Below are 22,630 nucleotides of genomic sequence, written 5' to 3'. Positions count from 1 at the left end.
TCAGTGTTACTGTTTCCTCACAAATATCATAACTACAACGAAAATTTGCGAATCTGAAACTTTTTTTTTATTTTGTCAATTTACCAAAACGTGAAAAGGCCCCTTTAAGAGAAAATTCTGATAACTTTCCAAAACGAGTATTTAACCTGTGACCTGATCATAGGGCAGACACCATACCCACTACGTCATATGGGAACACAAAGAACAATAAAAGACGTGCATATACATCACAGGATACACTGTCTCTGTAGCAATGAAGAAGCTCGTCTAGTTCGTCAATAGCATAGCACTAATGACCACAGTATAAAAACACCAGTATTTAAGACTTGTAGCAATAAATTACTGATTGCTGGCTAGATATACATTAACTATGCTCACCTACGGCTTCTATATGTTTGCAATTTCAAGTATGGGCAGATTCTCCAGTTTGCCGAATGTCTATGCACGGAGAACACGTGCATTACAGTGCTCTTTAGTCAGACACCAACCACGTGTTCGAACTTGGTTGTGTCTGGCCCACTCTGGATCAGCAGACGATTCATTGCATCAACTTTACGGAGGATTACGGAGAAAGTCGGTGTGTAGCGGTTTGTCTTCGGCCTATATTGCGATTTTCACAACTAAAATTGTTAGCGCAACACAGACAGGGGAAAACAAAACTGAAAATGGACTTCGCTCAGTGTTTAATCATATATCTATCGATACTTTGCGTATCAAAAATTGTCACTTCACAAACTTGTCAGAAATCATCAGCTTGTAGTTGCAAGGAAGGAGAATTTACGTTTGATTTGTCACCTTTGAATACGAAAAATCCGAGGTATTTAAACATATTAAATTGGAAACGAAAGTGGAATCTCCGTCACATGATTTGCACTCATGTGACATTTACTTTTAATATACAGCATTATATAGAACATTTCCATGTTTTTTTTTTAAATAATGTTTGCATCATAATGTTTGTTTATTTAGCAATGTTGACTGTAATCAGAATATTTATCAGATGTCTGTGATAAAAGTAACAATCAAAATGTCATTTTCATTAAATTACAAACAATTCAACTAATTTAGTAATTAATAAAATTAATTTATCTAATGCAATCAGGTGAAATAACCAGTGTCTGGTCACGGCTTTCAAATGTGATCTGATAAACATGGCTTCTGTTGAGATGTATTAGTTTTTTTTACTAATTGATAATAAGCTCCACTGGCAAGAGGCCAGCGGGGCTTATGTCATGGTCCTGTGTCCGTCGTGAGTGCGTGTGTCCGTGTGTTAACTTTTTCTTTAAACATCTTCTTCTCCTAAAGTACTGGTCCAATTCTGATGAAATTTCTCAGGAATTTTCCTTGGGTGAACCTCTTTCAAATTTGTTCAAATTATGCCCCTGGCAGCGCCCTCAATCAATCAAATCTGTCCCCCTCCTGAAAAGTATACTTTTTTCCCCTTTTGGGGGGAAAAATTCCCCCCCCCCCCAAAAAAAAATTATTTTTTTTATATTTTTTTTATTTAAAGATGGGTCTCATGATAATAATATCTCAATTCTATTTCAATTTAATCTTTTCAAACATACTATTTTATGAAAAATGCAATGAAAATAGTGCAAACATGTACAAATGAAATAATGAGAGAGTAAGTAAAAAAATCCCCCAAAAAAGGAAACGCCGCGAAAATTCCCCCTCCTAAGGGCTGCGGACCCCTTCCCCCAAAGTAGTGTGAGGGCCCTGCCTGGGGTCAAATTTGTGCCCGCCCGGGGGTCACAAAATTGAAAATTTGTTTATCTAAGGCCTATTTTGTGAAAACTTTCAAAAATCTTCCCGTCTATAACCATTGGGCCTAGGGTTATTAAATCGGGTATGTAGAGACATCTAATAGTCCTCTACCAAATTTCTTCAAATTATGCCCCTGGGGTCAAATTTGACCCTGCCCCGGGGGTCACAAAATTGAACATATGCTTATATAAAGCCTATTTTGTGCAAACTTTAAAAATCTTCTTGTCCATAACCGTAGGGCCTAGGGCTACCAAATTCGGTATGTAGTGACATCTAATAGTTCTCTACTTAGTTTGTTCAAATTTGACCCTGCCCCGGGAGTCACAAAAATGAACATATGCTTAATATATCCGCGGCCCGCGAAATCTCTCCGCATTTTACACTGGTAGATTCTGCCTAAGCATTTTTAAAACGAGCGATATAATTGGCTGTCATTTCCCAATCTTCCAAACAAAATCGGTTTCATAAAATGTGTTTGGTATTTCGTATGCAAATGGTGCCGTTCTGAAGCGAAAATTAAGATTATTGAAATGACAAATATCAATCGAATTAATGACTGACATCATATAGTTTGATACGAATAATGAAATGTGTTTGTCAACGTAAAAGACTACGTTTTAGATACAAGAAACACATATTTTGTTTAGAAATGTGCACAGTGAATTTGTGTCACGGAAACCAGTGTTTCTGTTTGCAAATTGGGTGTTCAGTTTACTCGCGAAGTAAAACAATTTAGAAGAGGATCTTACGAACATGGAATTAGACAAACATGATTTGATTTATATGATGGTGGATCTGTGTATAACCAGATTCATATGCATATTCTGCTGTATTATGTTTGTCACGCTGTTCAGTTGAAATAGCATTGAACTAAAGATGTGAAATGCAAGATATTGAAAGGTAAACAAATTATATATATTAATTTAACTCAGTTGAATACATCATGAACACAAGAAGAACACTCAAGTGTGTTTGTTTATATTTAGTCCATTAACCTTGTTTGTATATAACATTTTATAAAAAAAATTGTATTGTTTTGTTTGTTTTCACCAACTGGTTAGTATATTATTCTTTTATGTTAACATTCTCGAAATTCTTGTTTTATTATAGGCCCTATTTTAAAAAAAAAATTTGAATGACATTTTATGATTTATAAACAGATTGCAAAAAATATTTGTTCAAGATAAACTTAACAACAAATTGTTACATTGTAATTAAGTGATTTTAATATTCAGTAGCAAAAAAGTAAGGAGTATCCAACTTAAAAAAGATGTATGTATTAAAAGTATATTCTACCAATGCCGTGAACAATCCCCTTGTTTATAACATGACTGCCGCTAAGTCTATTACTAGCAACCTATCAGAGAATAGGTCAGATACCTTATTATCCCCACGCTTTTTGAAAAAAAGGTGGGGATATTGTGGTGATCTCCGCCGTCCGTCCGTCCGTCTGTCCGTCCGTCCTGGCCACTATCTCCTCCTACACTAAAAGCACTAGAACCTTGAAATTTACACACATGGTAGCTATGAGCATATGTGCGACCCTGCACTATTTGGAATTTTGATCTGACCCCTGGGTCAAAAGTTATAGGGGTTGGGGTGGGGCCGCGTCAGAAATTATCACTCATTTTTTTAGGTTATTTTACATTTACTTCTTTATTTCTACACCGATTCACTTCAAATTGATACTGGACCTCACCTATGACAATACGGTCAATCTCAACCATGCATGGCCCCATTCCCAACCCTGGGGCGCCCCGCCCACATAGGCCACACCCACCAAAAATTTCCATTTACTATAATTTTTTCATTTCTACACGGATTCACTTCAAATTGATACTGAACTTTTGTTATGACATTAGGGTCAATCTCAACTATGCATGGCCCCAATCCCAACCCTGGGGCGCCCGCCCACATAGGCCACACCCACCAAAAAATTCCATTTACTATAATTTTTTCATTTCTACACGGATTCACTTCAAATTGATACTGAACTTCTCTTATGACATTAGGGTCAATCTCAACTATGCATGGCCCCATAACCAACCCTGGGGCCCCGCCCACATAGACCACACCCACCCAAAATTGCCTTTACTATAATTTCTTCATTTCTACACCGATTCACTTCAAATTGATATTGAACTTCTCTTATGACAATACAGTCAATCTCAACTATGCATGGCCCCATTACCAACCCTGGGGCGCCCCGCCCACATAGACCACACCCACCCAAAATTGCCTTTTACTATAATTTCTTCATTTCTACACCGATTCACTTCAAATTGATACTGAACCTCTCTTATGACAATACGGTCAATCTCAACTATGCATGGCCCCATTACCAACCCTGGGGCGCCCTGCCCACATATGTCACACCCACCCAAAATTGCCTTTTACTATAACTTCTTCATTTCTACACCAATTCACTTCTAATTGATGATGAACTTCTCTTATGACAATACGGTCAATCTCAGCTATGCATGGCCCCATTACCAACCCTGGGGCACACCTAGGTCAAACATTCGGCGTGGGGATACGCGTCGGCCTCTGCCGCGCCATTTCTAGTTTCAATATATATTGCAATCCTAGTATTTTTCAAAAACAAACATGACGGGTAACCAATGTCAGATGGAAAAAGTAAAGGAAAGTTAGGTCATGATATCTCTTTAAACCTCACGCCATATGCAAGTAGTGTTGCCATGATCGCAATATCTTGATGAATTATAATTCAATTTTTTGTCTCATAAACATTTACTTTGTTTAACAAACAACCTCTACAAAGTTATCATTCCTACTGCCTTTCCGCACCTCATGAACTTGAAAAACTCGTAACTTTATGTTTCCTCAGGCAAATATCTTCTTTGTACAATAAACAATTTCTTCACCACGTTAACAATCCTGCTACACTCACTAATGCCTCAAGAATGAAGTAAAGTTCAGGTGATCTACACCATTAGGTATTTTGCATATCTCATGAACTATATAAGTAACAGAAACTTTGAAACCTACAAACACTTTTTGGAATTTTGGAAAAAGATTCATGATTGAATGAAGGAACTTTCATTAATCTTGTAGAACATGCGTAGATTTGATCTTCAGCATCTAAAAATATGTGAAAAAGAAAGAACAACAATATCTTTTGGAGAGATAAATGTACCTACGTTATAAGCGAAGGACCTGTGCGACAATTCCCGGACTTTTTAGTCTGTTAAGTTAACACCGTAGTAACGTTTTCCATGTATAAAAAATGCTCACCCTTCCAACTTTAAGCGCCCAGTGGGACGAGGGATAGAAAGAGAAAGTCACATGCTTGAGTACATTTCAACCCATGCCTATTGCACGCTTTTTTCGCATAAAAAAACAGTGGAGCGATACAGGGCCACCATGGACCTCTTGTTTTCTTATGCTAAGGCCTAAAAGAATAAATGTTGTGGTTCCGGTCACCCGAACTTACCTAGGAAAATGCGCCGACCCTAAAGTTTTTATTGACCGTGTCGACCCTAAACTTTTTTTACTGTTTTCCCGTAGGATAAATATCAAAGCGATATCGACTTAGCAGAAAATTGTGAGAGCCTATTTATGATCCTATGTCAATTACGTCATGTATCTCCTTATCCACCTAAAGCCCGCCTTAAGGCGGATCGTCGTTGTAATTGGCCAATGAGAGCGCACGCTTTGAATGAGCAACAACACTCTTAAGCAGTCATACCTGTACCTGCAGTAAAATCATGCAGACGACGAGTGACGTAATTTGTGTGATTTTATGGCAGTTTGTTGGCTTTGTTATCTAACACACTCATCGGTTTCTACGTTGTACACCTCCACGATGAAATCTCGGCCACTTACTTAGAAGACAGATGATGGCAACCGGGTGAAATCCTTGAGGTTATTGTGCATTTCATGCATAATATGGTCAAAACATTTATTCGACAAGTAATGCTCTTTAAAATAAAAAATTATCGTTGAATTAATTACGCACAACTGTAAATGTTTCGTTTGATTCTCAAATAAGCATTATTCAATTTGTAATCCGAAACACGCTTCCGAATTTTAATGCTAACGCGACATTAATACATTCTAGCGCCAAATAAACAGTGCTTTATCCTTTGTCTCAATAAAAAGCGCGCGAAAATTATGCAGACATGTAGAAGTTCGCATGGAAAGTGTGGATGTATTTTGTGTTGCATACAAAATGAACATCAAGTCAGGCGATTTACGCGTGTTCAGTGGAAAAAAAACGCGCCGATTGGACGTTATTTCATCACATCTTTAAATAGTAACAAATGCCAAAATATATTTGATACTTAAGAAAAATGGCGAATGTTTGTGTTTTTTGAAATTCTTGAGCACTTTTATGGTATTAACCAGAATTTGCTTTACAACTGGAATATACGGGATTATCGGGTAATGAGTACTGACCGGAAATTAAAAGTAGTAAGTATATGCAGTAACAGATAGAAAGTATCGTTGATACGGAATCGATCGAGACTGGATTATGCGTATCTATGCGGGAAAGGGTAAAACTTTTTTTTGATGTCGTTATCAATGACGTGATTGCTGTTTTTTTCTTGAAGAGTCATATCGCACCAAATAACATCATTTCACTCTACAAATTAAATAGAAATAACGTATGGAGGGTGCAGCCCATACCCCACTCCCCCAGCACTGGGTTAGTTTCATGCGATCGTGAGTGGGTGGGGTAAAACAGTGATTTTTTTAACTTTCAATTACGTGATTTAATAACATTGATATATTCTTTAAGCAAGTTGCATTCATTACGTTCATACACCAGTATTAAACTTAGTTTTTTGGCGTAAACCGGAATCATGGTTGTTGTTCTGTTGGTTTTTATCATAGGTTGAATCTCAACTTGCTGGAAAAAAGAGTTGTTAAAATGATAAATATACAAAGAAGATCACTTCACAATAATGGGAACACTTTTCCATGGTGTACATAGAGGTTTTATGTGAAAACCATCAGCATACTTTGACTTTAAAAAACAGGCATCTTGTCTGGAGAAAATAAAAAAAATAAAATAAAATAATAAAAAATCGACCTACTCTACCTTGAAATTTTGGCAATCTTACCAGAACCACATTATTTTTTTTAGGCCTAACAAATACTTAAAATTGATAATAAAAGTGATTTAAATATTATATTTTCAAATGTTCAACTTTTTCTTATAAAGCTTGATTTGTAAATGAATGAGTCAATGACATGTATAGACTTTGGAAGCCTTCAATTGGGAATTTATAGTTTCTATTTCAGGGGTTTTCAGCCTTATATAACAGGGGCCTATTAAAGGCCTCTTCCCAACTGAAAATTTCTTTAAAATCATGCAGTTTTCCCAAAAATCCTAACTAACACCAGCTTTTTCATTTCCCAAAGCAGTAATCTAAGCGAGAATTCTTCCCAAAATGAGCAATTTCTTCCAAAATCGATAGGCTAGGGCCTCTTCTCAATAAAGCCAGGAAAACCCCTGCATTTGCGAAAAATATACACTTTTTTCCATTGAAAATGGGCTCCTCTATCAGACTCAAATTTAAACGAAAAAACACTTAGGCGATAATTAACATTTTGGGGTAATGTATTGTTTTCAGCATTCAATATAAGTCTTACCTTTTTGCATCAACCAGAGCTCCAGATAAGGTTTTGTGAAATTCTTAAATTACTACCAGATTTTCAAAAAGAATTCTTAACTCTGAAATTTTATTCTTAATGTTACTACTAAGTTTTGGAAAATAATTCTTATTTTTTCTAAATGACCTAAAAAAAAAAAATGGTTATTTTCATGCAAAAAAAAATCTAAATAAACATACTAGCAACTTTATTTATACGAGTTCAACAGTATCTTTTCAGTATTATACAATTTTATTTTTCAAATATCTTCATATGCCCAAACTGTGCTTAGATTGCATGCCTTAGATAATTTTTATATATTTCACAATTAAAACGGGTCTCCCCTTCAATCTTTTCAATGATTAGCCACGGAACTTGTCCCGTCCACTAGTTTAATGTTTTTTGTGTGTTTAAGTTTGGACCCGTCGTGTCGCGTTTTTGTTTAGCATTTCCGACTGTGTCGGCAACTGAAGATACAAGATACAAAAATCTTTATTTAACGTCGGATGTGAATAACAATAAACATTTGCTCATGAGCTATTTCCCGACAAAACAATTGTATATATATAACAAGTGTATATTGAGCTGAAAGAAAGAATAATTGAACATACAACATTGATAAGATCTTTTCTATAATGTCTTTCTGAACATTTAACTTCGGCTCACTTTGCGTACAATATGTTGAAAGCGTGTTTTTGGACGCTTTGCAGTTTTTTAGGACGCTCTCTGGGCGCCGCCATTGTTTTTTGACGGATAGACTGTATACGCCGCTTTTATTGGAAAAAATGCGCCTTGTTAAACCAACCCGAAAACCATTCTATATAAGCACCGCAAAGATCTTTAATACGCGAAAAGAACTCAATAAAAATCGATACGAACCGATGTAAAAATAATATTCGTAACTTTATTTTGTAATTCTTAATGGTACGACAAGATTTTAAAATAAATGCGTAACGGACTTGAAAATAATTCGTAATTACGAAAATACGACCCTTATCTGGAGCTCTGATCAACATATTAAAACTGTACATACCCGGTATGAAGACTCTTATTGAAAAATCTTGACACAATTGCAAAGGGACAAATAGGAAAACCCAAATATTTTTTATTATTTCATCATAAATGATTTTTATAAATTTCATATATTGAAGATCTGTTTCCCTAAAACATTCAATTCTAAATATAGTTAACGTTATTTGGATTATAGCTACATAAAACTTGGGGAATGCAAAGCTGTCCCTATTCTACTAAAACTGATACATGTACATTTATTTATTTTTGAACTTGTTTCAGAGTAAAAGTTGTAATCCAAAACACACTTCTTATATTGTTGATTACCTGACATTAACAAATTCTAAATGCAATTGAACAACATGCATGTATGTTATAAAATACTTTACATTGATAAAAGCTTTTGAAAATTATGCAGCACATGTACAATGTCTTGTTATCCACCTTGAAAACATGAGTATGATGATTTTTGAACAAAAACTAAATAGTGCAGAGAACATTGAGATATGTTGCTTATTTTTAAAGGTTGGGTAGTGCATTTTAACAAAAGCATATCTCTGATGCCTTGGAAATAAGATTTTCTCTGAACGCTTGAAAACATGGACCAAACTGGGATTTAGTTTTGGAATTTGGAAATTGAGGTCTGCTGCATATCAATTAAATACAAACTAGATGCCATCAGTGAGCATGTTTTGTGAGACCATGTTTTTAATGACATCAGTTCCTGTCTTTGCAGTTTCCAAAAAGTAGATGATACTGCATTTTTTGGAATTTAAGGCTTTTCTTTTGGAAATTGGATAAATAAAAGAATACGTTTTGAGTTTTAAAAACAAGTTTCATTATACTTTCTTGATTGAAGACTGTATATGATATTTTTCCTCTTTTTTCTTGTATTTTTGATTAGTGAAAACAATTTTTGGGGGGTACTCCCTTTCGAAAAATGTTCCCCCAGTGGAGCAGGTACCTTGGAATGGCATGCCTCAAAAAGTCAGTGTATGACACATACATACCCAATTATTGTAAGCACTCATCCATATATACATCACAGAGTGACCAAAGTTTGTGATTAATAACATCTAATCAAATAACATGAATCAGTTTAAATTTTGTAATATCATAGATCTGGGTCACGTATGAGGAATGAAATTTATTACTTTTGGGGTATGACATTGGCATTCTTTCAATTACTTGCCGAGTTTTCATTTTTCCTGTCATCTGAGTGGTCTAAATAAGGACGTGAACCCTGTTGAGTTTGGAGTTTGGATTCAGTGGGTTAAAGGTCACTGGGATTGCTTATGTAAGCATTGGTCTCTGCTCTGCTAAATATATTATGAAGCCTTTCAGACTGAGAATAGTAATGATTGAGAATAGTAATTGATATGTATAAACACGGCCGTTAATCACAGGGACCATCTCATTAATAAATGAGCCAATGCTACTTTGAGGTGGCGCTAAGGACTGGATGTTTTTTTTAAATTCGCTGATAATTCTACAGGGTGAGTAAGTTTTGTATGGGTGTTTTTTTTTCAACATGTATCAAATTATTTTTAAAAAACTCCGGCAATAAGTGCAATTCAGCGTAGATTAATTCATCCACATATGTACAAAAACATAAATCACAATGAATTCATTTGGAAATGTGGGGACCTTTATACGATTTGTCATGGGGGAGTTTTTGAAAGCAAATCGATGGCTTTTGCCCGGTACATATGTACGTTGAAAAACATGGCTGCCCGGGGATGGAGCAGTTTTCCTTATATGGCTGTAGTAAAACCTTGTTAACACTCTAGAAGTTAGTATTACGCCCCAATCTTCAGGAAAATTTGGTCAGATCATTTGTTCTAATGATATCTTGGCTGAATTTTGAAAATGATTTTGGTTCCGTGAAAAACATGGCCCCATTGGGTGAGGCAGTTACTTTGAATCCTTCTTGACGCTCTTATGGCCACATTTATTGGCCAATCTTTATGAAACTTGGTCAGAACATTTTGTCGGAATGAAAGCTTGGCTGAGCTTGAAACTGGGTCATGAGAGCTAAAAAAATAGGTTACTATGTAAATTGAAAAAAAGCATCTTTATTTTCAGGGCTCAGCCTGCATTCAAATTTAGGGGAGAAGTGACTTCTCACTCAGATAAAATTATGGAGACTGAAGTGAAGCAATGTAAAGGAGAAGTGGTTTATGTTCGGCGTTTAATCAACTTCACTTATTTCCTTCACCTCATTATCATGATTAATCAGAAACAACTCACATTCTGCATATAAGGAAAAACATTAAGAAATATTAACAAACACACTATTTACCGTGATAATGTTTTTTTATTATTGTATTTTACTTAATTTAAATGACATATTATCAATCAATATTTGGTGCAAACTAAATCACGCAAGGAGAAATCGCTTCTCCTTCATGTAATTAGAGGGAGAAGTCAGTATGTCTGGGGAGAAGATATCTCCCATATCTTCCTCACGGCTGAGCCCTGATTCTCCAGAAGTCAATTTCTTTGTCAAATCTTCACAGTCGTCGGGCAGAGCATTTGTTCTAATTATATATCACCTGACATAAAAAACAACAATGAGCTGAAAAATCAAATATTTATGTTCCATTACTTTTATCACATGTATTTTAAACTCCACTTTGTCAGACTAGTTTAGTTCCTTAAGTCCCCTTTGTTTAAAACATTACACCACATTTTGTTTTTTGTACATGTATTGTTTAAAAGCCCATAAACACTCAAAATCAACAAATATTTCATACACTATTTCAAAGAAATAAAGTTAACACAGCCAAAATCGATGCTCCTTATAGCAATAACCAAAATTTCAACGCAAGATGTGGTCTGGTAACATAAATTTAACAGAATACAAAATGCTAGTTTTTTATTTTATTTTTTGGTCATAATATATTCCATTTGAATTTCCTGGCTACGATATTCGAACATTTACGAGGAAATGCGAGATTGACTTTGGGCAGCTTCCAAAGCACGACATAGGTCTCATGAATAGGTTGTTCTTCCGACTCTGCCTGAAGTGTCATGTTCGCTTGTTCGGATATCGTGGCGGGAAATTATAATATGGAATGAATTGTCGCACAAAAAATAAAAACAAGCATTTTGTATCTCTTTAAATGTTACCATACCCAATCTTGTGTAGAAATTTTGGCTATAATTGCAATAAGGAACACTGATTGTTTATGGGTTAACTTTACAAAATCTTTTGTGAAATAATGGTTTATTTTAAGTATTTATGTTAGTTTAAGTATATGACTTGATTTTATTCCCCTTTTTATGTTTTTTAGATTTTCAGTTAATGCCACGTCGGCAGGCACGAGCTATATGTACACATTTCAACCATGTACTCCTTTGGCAGAATGCGGAGCAGCTACCACTGCAGCGGTATATACCAACATCATTTATTTAAATGGACTGCCATGGACTGCATTTTACTAAAACGTGTAAAGGTTTTAACACACTCCTTGAAACATGTGATGAAGTTAGGAAAACATGTTTTTGATCTTTCATGATCAGATCTTTTTAAACAAGGTGTATCTGAAAATGCTATGTATTCCACATGTCAAGTCAATCATGGGTAATAAATGATGATATGCAAAACGTACAACTAAATTGATGAGAGTTTTTTTTAGCTCACCTGATTGCTCAGCTGAGTTTTTGTGACCGGTCTTTGTCCGTCGTCTGTCCGTCCACATTTGTTCGTAAACACTCTAGAAGCCACATTTATTGTCCGATCTTCATGAAACTTGGTCAGAAGCTTTGTCCCAATGAAATCTCGGTTGAGTTTGAAACTGGGTCTTGCCCGGTCAAAAAGTAGGTCACTAGGTCAAAAAAAGGAAAAAACTTGTAAACACTGTAGAAGTCACATTTCATGCCCAATCTTCATGTAACTTTGTCAAAATGTTTGCCTTAAGGATATGTTGGTTGAGTTCAAAAGTGGTTCTGGTCTGTTGAAAAACATGGCAGCCAGTGGGCGGGGCAGTTTTCCTTATTTCGCTATAGAGAAACCTTGTAAACACTCTAGAAGTCACAATTTTTGCCCAATGAAAGTTGGTCAAAACATTGGTTTTATTGATATCTCAGACGAGTTAGAAAATGATCCAGATCGGTGAAAAAACATAGCGGCCAGTGGGCCGGGCATTTTTCTCTATATAGTGAAAACATGTAAACACTCTAGAAGTCACATTTTTGGCCCAATTTTCATGAAATTTGATCAGAACATTTGTTTCCTTGATATGAGAGTTGAGTTCGAAAATGGTTACAGTCCGTTGAAAAACATAGTTACCATGGGGACGGGCAGTACTCCTTATATTTATATAGTAAAAAGGCTTGTAAACAATCATGAATTAAGGTCATGTAACATGCGAGACAACTCTTCTAAATATTGCATTTAAGTTTACAGTAGTAACTCCCCTGTGACTATTAACGTTTTCATAATAATAGTGTATTTTCTAGAAAGCACATTTCTTTTCCGATCTTCATGAAACTTGGTCAGAAGCTTTGTCCCAATGATATCTCGGTCTAGTTCAAAACTGGGTCATGCCGGGTCAAAAACTAGGTCACTAGGTCAAAAAAAAGAAAAACCTTGTAAACACTGTAGAAGTCACATTTCATGCCCAATCTTCATGTAAATTTGTCAAAAATGTTTGTCTTAATGATATGTTGGTTGTGTTCAAAAGTTGGTCTGGTCCGTTCAGGGCCGGATTAAGCTGGTTTGTGGCCCAAGGCTGCACCTGTTACGGGGGGTCCCTTCCCTCTGGTCCGCTTTTGTATATTGAAAATCATACTTGGTACTACAACTACACAGATCAGAAAACTTGCATTTGAACAAATTTGACATTATATATATATATATATATATATATATATATATATATATATATATATATATATATATATATATATATATATATATATATATATATATATATATATTATAGCAAAACGAGTTTCACAATGTATTACTATTTTATTAACTGAACCGAACATACATGTTATATGTAACAGATTCCAGCCTAATCAATTACCTGTTTAAAGTGTAGTTCTCGGAGAACTTAAATCAATATATAGTAACCCGAATGCTGTCAACCTTTTGTTTATCATGCTTGATAATGTTGAAATTGACCCCCTACCGTGAACGTTATTAACTGGAATTGTTAAGTATATGCGTACAGCGATGGCAACGTTTGGAATGGTTTTGAAATGAACGAACTCGTCAACAGAAGACGCCTCAATGTCATCTGGATTAGACTCCTCTAGATCATTTCCGTAGATCATTTCCGTAGATCATCCAAGGTGAGAGACTCAAACTCTGGAATGAAACCAAATAGTTTGTGGAGACCAGAATATGCGCTCAACTGCTTGCAAAGTTCAACAGTGAGACAATCAACTATGCTGTAGAATGTGCGAATTCCAATATGGTCACGTGCTCTTAGCTCTGTATTCGCAGCTGGTGTCGTACTCTCGTCATCATGAAATAGTTTCTGCCGTTTCTTAGCCTTATTTGCATCCTTATATTCGGTGATTGAAACAAAAGCTTTGGCCTTCTCTTCAATGTCGTCATGTCCAGATGTTATCATGGCCATACGGGCAAGACGTATAATAAACAGAGAAACTAATGGTTCTGAATGGATATACAACACATAAAGAAAACTCATATCATAGTAAATCAAAGCGAACTAAACATTACAACTCGATATACATCGGGAAACTGGTAAAATCACACAAAACAATTATACTGCAATCCCGAGAGTAGTTAAATGACATAATAAAAAAAGATCATACATTGGGAAACTAGCCTGTTGTTGGGGGCCCCTTAACAATCGGGGGGCCCAAGGCTGCAGCCTTGTAAGCCTAGTGCTTAATCCAGCCCTGGGTCCGTTGAAAAACATGGCCGCCAGTGGGCGGGGCAGTTTTCCTTATTTGGCTTTAGAGAAACCTTGTAAACACACTAGAAGTCACAATTTTTGCCCAATCATCATGAAAGTTGGACAAAACATTGGTTTTATTGATATCTCGGACGAGTTCGAAAATGGTCCAGACTTGTGAAAAATATGGCTGCCAGTGGGCAGGGCATTTTTCTCTATATGTATATAGTGAAAACATGTGAACACTCTAGAAGACACATTTTTGGCCCAATTTTCATGAAATTTGGTCAGAACATTTGTTTTCTTGATACGAGAGTTGAGTTAAAAAATGGTTCCGGTCAGTTGAATAACATGGCTGCCGGGGGGGGGGGGGCAGTTTTCTTATATTTATAAAGTAAAAAAAGCTTGTGAACACTCTAGAAGTCACATTTTTTGCCCAATCATCATGAAACTTGGTGAAATGATTGGTTTTAAATATATCTTAGATGAGTTTGCAAATGGTCCCAATAGGTCAAAAAACATGGCCACCAGGGGGGGTGGCAGTTTTCCTTATGTGACTAGAGAGAAACCTTGTGATCGAACACTATAGAAGTCTCATTTTTTGCCTAATTATCGTGAAACTTAGTGAATACATTGGTTTTATTGATTTCTCGGACAAGTTGGAAAATGGCTCAGATCGGTGAAACACACTTTTTAGCTCACCCGATTGCTCAGGTGAGGTTTTAGAATTGGTCTTTGTCCGCTGTCCGTTCGTCCAGATTGGGTTTGTAAACACTCTAGCATTCACACTTCTCAAGCATTCTTTATGAAAGTTGCTGAAAGATCTCAGTCAAGTGTGATAATGAGCAAAATCACATGATTAATGCCATAATTATTGCCCTTAGATTGTCCAAATTTTCATTATAATATACAAAATCCTTGTAAACACTCTCAAGGTCACAATTTTGTTTCAGATTTTATGAATCTTGGTCAAAATATTTATTTTTGTAAGCAAAGTTTGATGTTTGGTAAGGGGGAGTCAACTCAAAATATAGGTCACCAGGTAAAATCTTACAAAAACAAAAACACTCCATACGCCAGAGTTTTGGTTCAATAATGATGAAACTTGACCAGGATGTTTGTCTGGACAATATCTAGGTGAAGTTTGACGTTTGGTAAAGATTAAATGAACGGACTCCTCTCAGGTGAGCGAACTAGGGCCATCTTGGCCCTGTTGTTTTAATGTTTGACTTTTGTTTGCATCAGTCACTGCACAGCATGTTTTCCTAATTAATGAGGGTAGTATTATTGTATCATAATTTCAAGAGTCTAACCTAAGTAATGTGTTACTGTGATTCAGGATTTTGGCATGACTCTGATCTTAGAAGTAACATAATCCATTATGCTGTGTAAAAAGGTTTATCACAGTGCTAACCTTGAGAAGAGTACATGTTACATATAATACGGGTGTCCCTAGTTAGAAGGTCTATGTCAACACAAGTACGTCATCATACTGTTACAGTCTGTCGAGACTTTAGATTGACAATTCAACATTAAAATTAAAAATATCTTGATACAAAATGATAATAGTATGGATGAGCTTCATGTAAGGCCTCTGTATTGCTGAATCAAAATTAATGTCAAGGTCATTACCTACAGGTCAATGCTCAAAATATTAAGACAATACAGCTCTTGCTGACTGCATTTTTAAAATTGCATGTCTCATTCTGAAGATAGGGCATGAATTGGGTACATGTATGTCTGTGTATTTAGGTTAGGTCAAGGTACACTCATGATATGATGCAATAATTGCGAAATAAATGGCATTTTTTTTAATATGTTTGAAATAACACATGTAATTGAATAATTACAACATATACCGGTAAATGTTTTTTTAGACATTTAAATAAGGGTCTAGACTGTTTTAAATTTAACTGTTGTGTTCTTATTGTTGAATTATTCTATGATATAACACTATGTCTTCAGGGCTTTATAATAACAATTTTGTTAAATGTACATTTACATTGAACAGGCATGCCAAACAGCCCAAACTGCTGGATCTGTATCATATAATCTTGGTACCTCCAATTCTGCAAATTTCAATGGCAGCATTATTGCAAACACCTTGGAACTACAGTTTACAGAAGGTTTAGAAGGCAGGTATGTATAACCTACCGTCATGCATATTGGTATTATGGTACTGAAACGGGCAAGGGACACCCTTCACTATTTTTATGTAAACAGGTCAAAGGGCTTTGTAGTATAAAATTCATTTTTATGCCCCTGGATCAAATGATTGGGGGTATATTGTTTTTGGCCTGGCTGTCTATCTGTGTTGTATGTGTCTGTCTGTCCCAAAACTTTAAGGTTGGTCATAACCTTTGCAATATTGAAGATAGCAACTTGATTTGAAATGCACGTGTTTCTCATGGCACTGCACATTTTGAGTGGTGAAAGGTCAAGTTCATCCTTCAAGGTCAAAAGTGTTTTTTTTCTAAAAGAGCTGCAGTACTGCTTCAAAGCCCAGTAGGGGGCATTGTGTTTCACAAACACAGCTCTTGTTTGCATGATACCTTGAGAATGCTCTGAAGTATAATTGTACAAATTGGTTTGCTAATGAAACTATAGAATTTGATGTCAAAGTCAAAGATGATCGAGGTATTCAATATATAAAATTATTTTAAGATTTTATTTCATTTGTTTACAATTTTGCTGCATTTTGAGGAAGGTGCATACATGTTTTACAATCATCCCTTGTTGTATCTTGTGTGGAAATGGCGTTTTTCAATAATTGGCCTCTATAATACATGTGCATGTATCCAATACTTACCACTCAGATCACGGAGCGTATATTGTTAGGAGATGAATCGAATATTTGACCCTTACTGTAGTAAATTCAATCTTAAGCAAAAACTGATCATTGGATTTTATTGGTTTACAGTACAACCCCTCTTAAGCAACCAGTCAAGGGAAACGGCCAAATTTGCTGCTTAAGCGGGGTGGCCTCTTAAGAGGGGGTTGGGTCATAGGGAGTCTGGAGTTGATAAGTGCATGGCTAACTGTTCAATTTTTGTATTAAAAAAAAAAGGTAAATATGTGCACATATATTAAACAATGTATAGACTTAAAATAATTGTATTTCTTCCTTTCTAAAATCAGCTATAAAACAAAATTTTCATTCAAAAAAATATTATTCATCTTTCTAATCATCATCAATATCATCATCATCATCAGAATCAAGTCAATAAAAAAGAATCATTCTCATGATTCATTGTTTACACAATGCGCGTTGTATGGTCCCAATGCACTTAAGATGGGAACAGTTGTGAATCAGTTATGCGTGAATAACTCCAGTGTCACTATCAATCGATAATTTAATTGGTTTATTGCAGTTTTATGGCTTTGTAATACCTAACGCACAAATTGGTCCCGACAGTGATCTCCTCCACGATAAAATCGTGGCCAGTTACTTAAAAAGAGACTGATTATAGCAACCGGGTGTAATCCTCCTGGCAATCGTGCTTTTCATGCATAAATTATAAAAACATTTTTTTGCAGCGTAAAGGGTTTTATCAAAATTAATGCATGTGTGTATATTGAAATAATTGTTAATATAAAAACAAATATGAATGCTTTGTTTAATTCCCAAATGAGAATACCGTAATAATTTGTAATCCGAAACACACTCCCGATTGTTTTATGTTAACGAGACGTTTACAAATTCTAGCATCAAAAAAGTCCTCATATATTTCCTTTGTCCCAACAAAAGCGCGCGAAAATTATGCACCAATGTACAATGTCACATGAAAAGCGTGCGTGTATTGATTTTTTGATAAAATTATTGTAGGACAGACAACATGTAAGATTAGTTGATTTCGGCTAAAAGTTTTGTTGTTCTTTTTAACTTTTAATTGGCCGATAATTGTCATAATGTGTGCTTGAAATAGTATGATTCAACAACTACAAATAATAAATTATGAATTAATAATCTCTTTTCCAGTAATAATAGGTGATATTCGCACATGCGGAAACAAAAAGATCAAACGGTCGCATATTGCTTTTAACCCGATTACCCGATAATCCGCCGCTAATTAATTGCATTTTGCAAAGTGGCTGTCAAAATGTTTATCACACAACACGCTTCAGTACTACAGAGCCTAAACTGCAGATAGGAAGTAAATTAGTATCGATTTTATCGCCGTTGCGTCGGTGTAATTTTGCCAATGTACATGACTGACTTACTGGCGCGAGACCATTCATATGGGGGAAATTTAACATTTGGGATGCAGCAGAAACGGGGTTACCGCTTAAGAGGGGTGCATTATATAGTGTTTATCGATGGTCGCGGCACACACCGGCCACCTACACGGGGCGACCGGCGATGAGGGGGACCAGAAGTAGGGGTTGGACTGTATACGTTATCGTGTTGCTTATTAATTCCTCGGCCGATTTTGACAAATTATATACCATTAGAAAGCCTATGTTACATAGTTTTCAAATATGTTAAGTTTTTCTTCCGATTTGAGCAGCCCGGTGGGTTGTAACCAAAACTTTTGCAAATATACCGTTTAAGAATCTAGATTTACTGTTGACATGTTGGTACTTTATACAGATTTGTGACGTTTATATTTGGAGTTCAGTTTTAAAAACTACATCTTGCTTAGGAGAATAGAATTCTGTATACGATAGAAAAAAATAGTTTAAAAATGAAAGTAAGTAAGGAATGAAGGCGGAAGAAAGTAGTGCGCGGTCCTAATGCACCGAACTGATGCTACGGTCTTGGCGATTATACTTTTGTTTAGATACCGGCCATTAAATTTCCGTTGCCATGATTATTTTATTTTTTAATGGAATAAATTGAAATATTTTGTTCACGAAACATATCCATAAAGCTAATTATTATTGAAGCTAAATAAATTAACGATTTCAGCTCTTGTTTATAACGCAGAAAGGGTGTTAATTTATGATGAGACAGCATATATAGTGGACCCTCTTGATATTTTTTGGCTTTGCACACTTCAAATAAAATGGGTTACAAAATCATTCATTGTTTCTTGTTTATATTCAAAGTGATAGTTATGTTTAATTATATGAAAGGTTATTTACCTTAAATTATCAATCAATAAAAATTATTCAAAGATTCTTGAAAATCAAGGCCGAAATATATCAAGAGGGTCCGCTATATACGCTGTCTCATTTTTGCTGCATATTGGGGAAGGTGCATATATGTTTACAAACATGCCTTGTTGTATCTGGAGAGGAAATGGTGTTTTCAATACATGTAATTGGCCTCTATAATACATGTATCCAATACTTACCACTCAGATCAATAAATAGTTCTTATTGTTTTTGTGTTTTTTAAACACAATGCAAATACAAATGTACCAGTATTAATTAACATGTTTTCTTTTGAACAATCTTTCTCTTGGTTTTTATCCTACGAAATATAAATTGACTTTGAAATTGTTTTATTCAGGCGTACTTTTATCAAGATGGTGTGCAAGAAAGATGGAGATCCAGAACTAAAGTATGAAGACGAGAGTCCATCAAAGAACTATGTAAGCCATTGTGTGTTTTTTTTTCGTTTAATTTGGGACCGGTAGAGGTACCCATTCACCTAAAAATTCCCAATTGAAGGTTTCTGAACAAAAATTGTTTTTTATGCCCCCAGTAGGGTGGCATATAGCAGTTGAACTGTTCCTCTGTCAGTCTTTCATTCTGTGCGTCTGTCCGAAAACTTTAACATTGGCCATAACTTTTGCAATATTGAAGATTGCAACTTAATATTTGGCATGCATGTGTATCTCATGAAGCTGCACATTTTGAGTGGTGAAAGGTCAAGGTCATCCTTCAAGGTCAAAAGTCATAAAATACAATCCAAGGAAAGTAATCAGCTTTAAAAGGGAGATAATTTCTAAAGCTGCCAAATGATATATTGAAATTTTATTTCAAAGCGGCGCAATAGGGGGCATTGTGTTTCTGACAAACACATCTCTTATTATAAGTTTAAACATGTCATTCATCTCCGAATCCAGCTCTATAAGTTGAACCTTATAAAATATCATATTGAAATGACTTTGATTATCAATTTAAATTATTTGTTAGCAAAAAATCAACAACATTAATTTCCCAACTTAAGTCAAAAGGACGCGGTATTTCCCAATGCAAAGGGACCTGGCCTCTTTCCCAAAATGGTGAAAAAACGCTGTAAGCTTGATATGAGTACATGATTTCCTGTTATACATTTAAGTAATTTTATTGAGAATTTATAATTATTTTTTAACAATCTACACTTTTTTGCAAATACATGAAGTTAAACGTTATCTTTCGTAAAAATGGCTTGGTCATAATCTTATTTGCTAATTGTAAAAATAATGTAAAATTATTTGTACAATTTAAATACAGATCTTCTTGAAGCCTATTTTTGTATTGATTAACTAGTATTTACTTATTCATCCCCTGTCCCATTTTAATAGTAGAAGGGGCTATACTGTAATGAGCACAGACATCTATCTGTCTCAATCTGTCTATAGGCACAAACAAGCAAATTATTAATTTGCTTGGTGAGGTGGTATACTGTTGGTTGGTTGGTCTGTCATGCTGCACTTGTGTACTTTATGACGCAAACTTGTACCTGACTTTTCTGCGTATCATCATGAAGTTAATAGATATGTATTGTTGTTTATACTATTTAGAAGTACAAGATGTAATTTTTTGTGGATATTACCTCCAGAGTTTTGTGCTCTTAATTTAATGCAAGCCTTGGATACCTGCATTGTTCAACATTTGTACTTAGTGTTGTAGATTTGTCTCCAAGTTTACTGTGTATCAACATGACACTTTATTGATATGTTTTTAAACTATCTAGAAGTTCAATACATTATTTTTGCATATGTTGTCATTCTCTGCAGACATTTGTGCCCTTTAACTTAGACTTATTTTTTTTTTTATGCATTACACATGCCAACAATACAGGAAATGAAGCATGTATAGATTATAATATATATAGGGAAAGATATTTAATCAAGAAAGATACAGGGATCTGCTAAAAACTGGGAATAATGGATATTTAATCATGCTTGGTACATTTTTAAATATTTTACAAATTCTAGGGAATTTCTCAGTCTAAAATACAGTCTACTCTCATCATCTTGAAGTCGACGGGAACAATAAAAATATCGAGATAAAGAGAGTTCGAGATATCCGATGAAGCGTTTTCAAAGAAAAATTGAGACGAAAATTACCTTGTTTTTAACATCTATATACCTGCTAAGTGGTCTGACTAAAGCTGTCACCGTGTGGCATAATACTCTCTACTACCCTATCTATTACCTGATATATATGCGTTTTTACGAGGCACGCTTAAATTTGCTATTTAAATGCTTAAAATGACGTTTTAAGTATTACAGAATTGCATGAACACATGCGGTTATGATTTTTCTAAACTGTCGAGTAAACATCCCGTAATGTTGCTATTTAAAGTTATGATGATATTGACGTTCAATCAAGACGAGGGTTTTCCATCTGAACATGCGTAAATCAAGTTTCGGAATACTGAACTGTACATGTCCATTTTGTAGTTTGAAATGCAAAGTTCAATCGATTATTAGTACAGGATAAAATAAAAATGAAAAGCCATTCTGAGTCTTATCTTATTTATCTTTCTTAGCATTCCGACCAATTGTAATGCAGTAACAGAGCAGCACATAGACATGGGCAATTAGTAATGATCATGACTGTGGGAGTTCAATAATAGAAGAACATTCTGCAAATTTGCAACAGTTTATATTCGCAAAAATGTAACTCAATGCATTTTGGAATGTTGTTTGTAAAAAAATTTAGTCTTTCGGCAGGCTGTGTATTAATTGCAGTTAAAGCGACAGGCCTTACTCAAGTGTTAAAGGCTGACGACATAAGACACGTGTGGTAATTGATGCACTTAATGGATCAATTATCTAACACACATTATCGGGAGCAGCCGGGCTAAGCGGAACGGTGAAGTATCAAAGAAACAATTTCTCACCTTTGCCGACACTGGGACAGTTATTCCCACTTCGTGATAGACCACAGTAAATACATGTAAAATCAAGACTCGGGGACAAATTTTTATATCAAGATATCGAATTATTCAACATAACGAAAATCGAGATATGCGATGTTTATTAATAAAGATAAAGAAGGAAAAAAGTTGGGACATTGAGCTTACTTCGACATATCGAGAAAATCAAGATATCCGATGACGAGATTACGAGAGTAGACTGCATATCTGTTCAGTGGAGGGTTTTTAAACAATGGCCATTTATTTATTTTCCCATGAATACTGGGAGAAAAAATGAAATGTTTTTCAAAATTGTTGTTCTTAACAACTTAGACGGACA

At 35.2% G+C, this 22,630-nt stretch overlaps 1 protein-coding gene across 1 annotated transcript in view; it reads left to right on the top strand.

The window, feature by feature from the left end:
- Positions 1-612: 612 nt before the first annotated feature.
- The window catches only part of LOC127855180 (cation-dependent mannose-6-phosphate receptor-like), a 46,877-nt gene continuing 24,859 nt past the window's right edge, over positions 613-22,630 (top strand). The window contains exons 1-4 of the mRNA XM_052390590.1: positions 613-817; positions 11,694-11,790; positions 16,285-16,412; positions 19,729-19,810. Coding sequence (XP_052246550.1) covers positions 666-817; positions 11,694-11,790; positions 16,285-16,412; positions 19,729-19,810 — 459 coding nt within the window. The 5' untranslated portion in view covers positions 613-665. The remainder of the gene's footprint in view (positions 818-11,693; positions 11,791-16,284; positions 16,413-19,728; positions 19,811-22,630) is intronic.

This window comes from Dreissena polymorpha, chromosome 13, assembly GCF_020536995.1.
Source record: "Dreissena polymorpha isolate Duluth1 chromosome 13, UMN_Dpol_1.0, whole genome shotgun sequence".
NCBI classification, from domain to species: Eukaryota; Metazoa; Mollusca; class Bivalvia; order Myida; family Dreissenidae; genus Dreissena; species Dreissena polymorpha.
This window is presented reverse-complemented; position numbering and strand designations above follow the sequence as displayed.